The following is an 8,058-nucleotide window of genomic DNA, read 5'->3' on the forward strand; positions in this document are numbered from 1 at the left end:
TTTTTTTCTAATCAATTCAAATGGACTCTAAATAAAAAAAATAAAAAAATTTAAATTAGATTAAATTTTCAAAAACTAAAACCCAGAGCTAAATAATTGACAAGTTTCTTAACCAGAACTAAATAATTGACAAAGTTTCTTATCCATGAAGAGTTGAGGAAACAAATAATAATCCCAATTCAGATTGACAAACATAAAGGGATCCAGGATTTGTGGGCACCAAAGAAGTTCCAGCAAAATTCATAATTTCCACCAACTCAGAACCCACATTAAATCCAACAAAGTAAACACAAATTCAAGAATCTGACAATAATTTCCACTAAATAATGTAGATTGAAAACTAATAAAATATTTATGAAGGCAATAAGAACAAGTAGTTCTTCAATCTCCAAAAGTACCTTCAAATAGAAGAGTAATTACAACAGTGTTTGGTTTTTGCCAAACATGCACCAAGAGGATATTTGACATATGTAGATGTAATGCCCCAAGTTGCTGTTTCAAATGTAGGAATTAAGGTACAAGAAAAATGATGGCATTCTAAGGTGCTTGGACACTCGCATGCTCCTCTGATGCCAAGTACTTTTCGAGTTTTATTAGAGTGATCGATATGAATAGAATCATTACAAAATAAAATTCAAGGCAGAAAGCAGGGAACGCCAAGAGCAGCATGTTTGAAGAAAGGTGGATGAGTTCATAAAAAGTTGGGACAAAAGTTACAATATCATTTTAACGCCTCCCAGATGCCACCGATTCGGTAGAAAACAGGTTCTTTACTCGTGAAAGAACTGAATCGTGTGCAGGGTCATATGGATGATCCTTGGAAGGAATCTCCAATATTGCAGGAATTGGCTTGTTATAGCTATCTACCAGAAACCTGATCATGTTTGCAACCTAAAACTCAAAATATATATATATATATGTTAAAATAATAATAATAAAACAAGTCATATGACACTTGCATTAGATAGAAAATAAGTCGTATGACACTTGCATTAGAAAGAAAATAAGTCATATGACACTTGCATTAGAAAGAAAGAGTTTTCAAAAAACAACTTACATATTGACTAATCATCACTATTGCAATATCCTCCCTTGTAGTGAACTCTTTGAAAGCATCTTCAATTTGTTTAACAGTCGTCTCTGAGACATTACAGTTCAAACTTTTGAGACAAAGAGAGGACAGAAATATGAGTCCAAATGCATATTTGAATAAAATGGAAAAAAATGTAATCACACAAAATGACACAAAACAGCAGCTCTGTAAACCTATTGAGTAAGATGAACAGATTCCTATCAAACATCGAAAAATTGTTTTTGGTTCAATCGTTGAGCTATCGGGAACGTGGCATCAAACCAAATGCGGTCTCCGAGATATCAGTACAATAGTCCATGAAAACATTTTAAATACATTCCATTAGAAAGATTAATATTAAAAAAACTGTTATCCTTGCTACAAAGATCGGTTTACTACAGCAGATTCTTTGGTGGGCCTCTCGGTGGATCAAGACAAGCATATCATCTGTTTTTCACCGAACTTCCATTGGAGATTTTGTAGGTAAATCTTGATTTTAGCTCAAAGTGTCCTATAGTTTAAGAGGGGAGGGAAGGGGGTGATCTGGTTCAAAGGGAAAATCACTCAATGTCCTCCCAAGTGGTGCATCTTTTACAAGAATAAACAAGAATGACATCTATTTCTCACTGAACTTTCGTCCTTAAAAAGAGAAAATGGTCGAGAACAGCACTCAAACAATCCCTTAGCATTGCTGCTTTCAACCCTCCTATACTGCAAGATGCTGGAATTAATTGCTCAAAATATTTTAGTGGTTGTGATGCTTTCTAATTAAAGCATTTTAGAACAACTCTGTGGTCACCAAAAGACAAAAAATTCAAATAGTATGCCTGTTCTCTCTCCTCTCCTGACCAAACCCCAAACCAACACCAATCCCACCTACCTGAATGATCGACACTCTTAACCCTTCAACCACCGTTCCCACCCACTTTTTTCTCCGACCATCATTCCTTGACTTCACAACGACCTTCAGGACAGAAAATGCAATATAGGAAGAAAATCTAAATCTTCACTATAGATTTCGATAAGTAGCAAAAAGGAAGGAAAAACAAGATTACAGAAAAGAATACAGTGTTTTCCTCAGACTTATATGCATTAAATGGCTGGCTGACAAAACAGACGAATGGGAGAAGATCTTAGAAGCTTTTCATAACAGACCCAACTACCCCGATAAGGCCCAATTATCCTGAGACCACACCCAATTACCCCAATAAGGCACTTCTCAAATTCTCTTACTCAGATTTTGCAAGACGCCTCACCATGAACAGAGGATAGATGATCATACGCCCTTATGCGATTAAATTTGAAGACAGGGACCCTTTTATAATCTTGTACATGGAAGGGTGGATGTGGTTCAATGTAACGGTGGTTGGTTGAAACTTAGAAACTTGTCCCTGCATTCATGGCATGCGTATACTTTCAAAAAGCTAGGTGAAGCGCGTGAAGGTTTCATTTGAATATAATAACAAATGCTCGTCCTTGGATTATGTCATGCAAGTGGTAATTGAAGTTGAAGACAATTACTGGGGCGTCATAGTCCAAAATTACAACTGGGCCCATTCATTCCACTATGGAAGATATTTCCCAAAATAAATAGAAGTCACAAAAAGGAAAAATAGAGAGATTGGGCACGGTGTCAACCTCAAGGGTGTCAAGTTGAGAGGGAGATTATTCTCAACCGGAAATCCTAGATGATAGTCAAAGGGAGGAAGATTGGGTTATAAACAGCACCGACCTATTTAGGCTAACAGAATCTGAAAAAGCAACAAAGATTTGTATGGAGGAAATGTAAATCACTACCCTGGCTGAAGATTCTCCAGGCACCAAAATTTAAGAAACTCAAATCAGATGCAAGAAAAGAGATAATAAGAAGTAAAAGACAAGGGCCTAATTCTCCAATTTATCAAGCAGAACAAGACGAAGATGAGCAAGCAGCCCAAATTACTCAGTTGACAACTCTGGTGAAAGGAAAAGATTATAATATAATAAGAGCAGACAGTCAAGAGCCTCTTCTCCTAGTTATCAAATAGAAGATACAGAGCATCATCCAATCTCCAAAGAGCTAGTCCATCAACTCCGGAAATTGGGTCTTTATATTAGACCAACTTCAAGTTGCAAACTTACAGAGCAAAATTTAGCGAAATAGACAAACCAAACAACAGGGAAGTCAGAAACCTCATCAACACTCCCTGTAAATGTTAATCAAAGGGATGAAGATTGGAGTCGGAATTAAAAGCCCAACACGAGGAGGTTTAGGGCATAGAGGTTATCCAGTGATCTTGATCATTATCTCTCGGAAATGACGGGTGATTCAGGATCGGAGCTTGCCCAAATAGAATCTTAATTAAGGAAGCCTCGTCAGGCTAATAAGCTAGATGCTCTCCACTGTTACTGCTGCAAAAAATCCTTGGAAGGCTACTTTAAAGTTTAACAATTTGACCTTGGTCGTGTTGTTACAGAATTTGAGATGGAGCTAATGTTTCACTCTGGAATGAGATTTGGCTTGGAGAGGTTAAAATTGCTAGAAGATTTCCTTTGATATATGATCTTCCTCACGTTGAAGGTAAGGGGTCTGATATTTGGAACTTGAAGCTTAGAAGAAATATAAAATGGCTGAAGTTGAAGTGTATGTTGCCTTAATGAGTGATTACTCTTCTATCCATCTCACTCACAGACAGGATAGATGTTTTTGGAAGATTGAAACATTCCTTTGGGAAGTCAGCCACAAACTTATCAATACACACGACAAACTCCAAAGTTGAGTGCCCTGTATATCTATCTCCCCACAATGGTGCTCTCTATGCAAAAATAGTTGAGAATCACAAGGCCAAATGTTTATTTCATATAAACGGTCATTTTGGGATATTATTCTCAAAATTATTGGGTGGTCCACTGCTCTTCCAAATGACCCTATTCTCTCCTCTCTTACACTTGGGAGACACCCATTCAAAAGGGAGAAAACGCTCCTACAGATGAACTTCACTAGAACTTTCTGTTGGACTATTTGGTAAGAAAGGAACCATCAGAAGGTCAGCCATTCTTCTCCCATTAGACTTGTAAATCCTTTGCTCTTTTTCCTTCTCTCTTCCAGTTCTCCCCCTAGACTAGATTTGACAGGGGCGGAGAATACCACTCTCTCAATAACAAGAAGAAAGTTACAATTCCGTTTCCAATGGTTTGAGCTTAGTCTTCCCCTCACATGTTAAAGGCGGTCCCCCCTAGACCTTCTTCCACCCAAGACTTGTCGATCATGTCATCGACATAGACCCCCATTTCCTTGTTCATCATATCATGAAAGAGCGCAGTCATGGCTCGCAGGTAGGTGCGCCTGACTTAGTCGTAGGCATTTTCTTCGCTGGGTTAGATTCCCGATCCACTTTTAACCCTGTTTGCATAGGCTCGTGCACTGATTTACGTTCAATAATACTTATTAGATCTAATAAGTACCTTGTGTCAGAATTGAGAAATTGGACATTTAGTCCATGTCGCTATTCCTGCATCCAGGGGAGAATAAGTGAAGGTGGGTATCACCTGAATGCGGGGGTATTCAATAGGAATGCCTCCAAGTTCGAAACAAGTGGGATTTTTTTGGAGATTGGAAACAATTCCATCGAATTAAGTATGATTGTATGTGTGGTAGCATCTACTATACCAGGAATATCAATGAACCCGATTATTGAAATTGCTCACTCCGAGCCAGCAGTGAACGAAGTGTTAAAGTAGAGAAAGCTAGCTATTGAATTCACCCGACCCGATAGTACCCCATTTTTGGAACGTTCAGTGACTTGGGTAAGTCGCCAATCCCTAAAATGGACTATGTAATGGGCTAATCATTTCTATGGTTTGATTAATTAACCATCAAATTCTAATTAATTAGAAAACCATGTTACATGCATTTCATGTCTTTAGTATAACAATTATATTATACTATGTTTATGTCATGCTCAATGCAAATGCAATGATTTTCAATTTTATTAATATAACACTTATATCAATCAATTCATGAAAATTAAAGAAGCACACACAAGACATTAATAAATATAAATATTTATATTTACCTAAGTAATGTCATGCATAATGCTTTTCCAATTTCATATATTTAACATAACTTCTCGCTTTCTCACGCCCTTATTAGATTAGAGTATTATCGTCGACGGCTTTCGGGCAGGGACATCAGATTCTTCAAGATAAGGATCTGTTATTCCACAAACTTTCTAGGCTATAGTTCTTTTGGTTGTTTCTTGGTGTAAATGTTCTCCACTCTTTCACCACTAAGAGCTATAATTTTCTTCTGTCCAAATGGAGAGACTTTATGTAACTCCTTAGATTGGGGGCTTTGCCCCTCTTTTGTAAATTCATAGCTCTACATGAAATTGTTTCTTATTAAAAGTAGAAAAACATATTTGAAAGCTGATTCAGAATATCATCCGTATCACTGGAAATCTTTTTATGAAAAGTTCAAAACAGACTGTTAAATAACAATGATTTCAACAATGGGGAATTTCACTGGATTTAGACACTATGACATAGATTATAGGATGTCAGAGTTACGAGTGAAATAAAAAATCAAAGTTACAAGCAATTTGGATCAAAGGGATACTTACTTGAGTCCACTATAAGGTAGTTTGTTTTTCTTCGTAGGTCAACGTTACCAACTCCAGCAAGAAGGAATCCAACCACCGTATCCTATTATGAAGATGATTTAGTTTAAACATACAACCTACACCCATGCATAGTTCATGATGCACAACACAATAGAATGAGTTGGACCCTATCATTATCATTTATCTAGATGCTTAATTATACCCGAGGAAGCAGAGGGCTTACGGGTCCGTGGGCACAGTTGAACAAGGCTCGTATGATAATTCGTACTACTATTTAGTATTTTCTTTGATTTCATTTCAGAAATAATTTGAAAATAAAACAGCGGATATCCCACATGAAATTCGCGATGAGGGAATCCAGGACGATTGTGTAGTCCTCACTGAAGTAGGTATCCAAGGGCTTGTAAAAGCATCTGGGAAGGGAAAAGACTGAAGGAAGATGGTACACTCGAATTGTATTATTTAAGTGCTTATTGCTTGCCAAAGATCCTACTTCTACAATTGGTATGTAAAAACTTATTAAGACACAGGTTTACGAGGTACTTGAATCACATATGGCATAACAATAAGATCACATAAATGGATGATTTATCTATATAAATAAAACCAAACACCAAAATGTAAAAACGTATAACAATAAAGATCAAATGTGTACGTAATATCAACACCTGTTCAACCACAATTCAATTCAATAGTTTAAGGTACCCAGAAAAGCTGTTGCAATAGCGAAATATATTGGGCGTACCTCATCAGCAATCATAGAAATAAGCGCTGAGTTTTTTGTAGGAATTTGAGCTTTACCAGCCATTTACGAGATGTAGCTACGAAAACAAGTTATAAACAAAGCCATTTACGAGATGTAGCTACGAAAACAAGTTATAAACAATTATACTACCGATCCCAATTAACAAAACAAGAAAAACATTTGAATCAAAAAATGAAGAGTTCGAACTGAAAATCCCCATCAGATTAAGCGGGATCAGGGGCGGGGAAAATGATCCCAAATGGGGTCAGATCTCCAATTCATAGCGAGATAGGCAGAAGCAACGAGCTGAAATAAACTAGAAACGAAACTAAAAGTCGTGAGATCGAAAATGTACAGCTGAGAAATCGAACAATGGGTTTTAGGTTAATAGTTGGAAGCAATCGTAGCTGAAACTCCAAGATTGTTGGTGAAAATCAGGAGTAAGAGGGAGTGAAGCTAGGAATCGAGATCGGGCGAAAACAAGAAAGGATTGCAGATGAAGCTGGACTTGTGATCGGAGGTTTTTTGTTAGCCGGAGTCGGAGGTTTCTACTCGATTGTCTGCATCGAATCTCCAATCTTAGAAATTCGAGGCGTGGATGATGAACGAAAGAAAAAGTTAAGGTTAGAAGGAAATGACTCACGAGAATAACAGAGCGGCAAAGAACGAACGGCGGCGCGACGGAGGACGGCCGGCGGTAGTGCAGATGAACGGGAGAGAGATGAACGAGAGAGAGCGACTAAGCGTGGCTTGGAATCTTATATATATAAACCGGTTTGGTTCGGGTTGAACCCAAAATTTAGTTTCTAAACTCGCGAACCAAACTGCACCCGTTGTGATACGATACGTCGGTGAGGGCGATGCACGGTATATTCGGATCGCAGTATTAAATTTCCGTGCAAATGTTGAAATTTTGATCCATATTTTCGTATTTTTATGGTTCGTTTTTATTACAATATAGAGAAACTCACAAAACATAAAAAAATAAATAATCATTAAAATGCCACTAATATAGATATTATATAAATAATAGATATATTAACTTATTTGGAAATCATAAAATGTTTATTTACTAATCTAAATTTATTTATTGATTTTTTTTGTTTTTATAATTTTTCCAAAAATGTCTATCGAAATCGATATTTCCATCAAAATTTCCGTAAAATTAAGACATCGATATTCCGTCGACATCGACATTATAAACCTTGGTGAGATGTAGGTATTGGAGCAATTGTTCTTGATTTCTATGGTGATGTTATGTTTGCCATAGAAAGCCATTTTCTTTTATCTAGTTTGGTTGAGCTCGCATAACCTATTGTCATGTTTTGTCTAGTTGTCTAACTTTTTTTTTTTTTTTTTTTTTTGTAATGAGTACAACAAATGTGGGGTGAGAGATTGAACCTCCGACCTCTTGGATTGGAGGCTTTTGAAGCTAGCATATTCTCACTTTGGACTTAAACCAATTTCCAGACCATCTGAAAATTTAGATACGCTAATGAGGTTTGAGGTTTTTTTTATTCATTCTTCCTACAACTTATATCAATGCCGTTCAATCCAAGGCTTCCTTCTTGTCAATTGTCAAACTCTATTGCTCATATTTTAACTTTCCATGCTCATCGTCTCAACCTTTCATAAGTCTA

The 8,058-nt window shown here is 36.9% G+C and overlaps 1 protein-coding gene across 2 annotated transcripts; it reads right to left on the reverse strand.

Moving 5' to 3' along the window:
- Window positions 1-313: 313 nt before the first annotated feature.
- Window positions 314-7,325, reverse strand: LOC120071421 (vacuolar ATPase subunit F family protein). Of its 2 annotated transcripts, none has more exons than XM_039023696.2 (5): window positions 7,062-7,325; window positions 6,419-6,494; window positions 5,674-5,755; window positions 1,058-1,140; window positions 314-891 (listed from the first exon to the last, which is right to left on the reverse strand). In XM_039023696.2, exons 2-5 carry the CDS (start codon window positions 6,479-6,481, stop codon window positions 727-729), a joined length of 393 nt encoding a protein of 130 aa, XP_038879624.1. In that variant the 5' UTR covers window positions 6,482-6,494; window positions 7,062-7,325; the 3' UTR covers window positions 314-726. The 2 variants fall into 2 exon arrangements, with proteins under 2 accessions (XP_038879624.1, XP_090166829.1); XM_090310703.1 differs by having other exon boundaries at window positions 6,419-6,978; window positions 7,062-7,150.
- Window positions 7,326-8,058: the final 733 nt, after the last annotated feature.

This window comes from Benincasa hispida, chromosome 2, assembly GCF_027475165.1.
Source record: "Benincasa hispida cultivar pf3 chromosome 2, pf3_genome.v1.1, whole genome shotgun sequence".
In the NCBI taxonomy this organism is placed as follows: Eukaryota; Viridiplantae; Streptophyta; class Magnoliopsida; order Cucurbitales; family Cucurbitaceae; genus Benincasa; species Benincasa hispida.

Coding starts and splice junctions, on each gene's coding strand:
- LOC120071421 (XM_039023696.2), bottom strand. CDS start 6,481: ATGGCTGGTAAAGCTCAAATTCCTACAAAAAACTCAGCGCTTATTTCT. Junction 1,141..5,673: donor CTACCTTATAGTGGACTCAA/GTAAGTATCCCT, acceptor GTAATGTCTCAG/AGACGACTGTTAAACAAATT. Junction 892..1,057: donor TAGTGATGATTAGTCAATAT/GTAAGTTGTTTT, acceptor TTTGAGTTTTAG/GTTGCAAACATGATCAGGTT.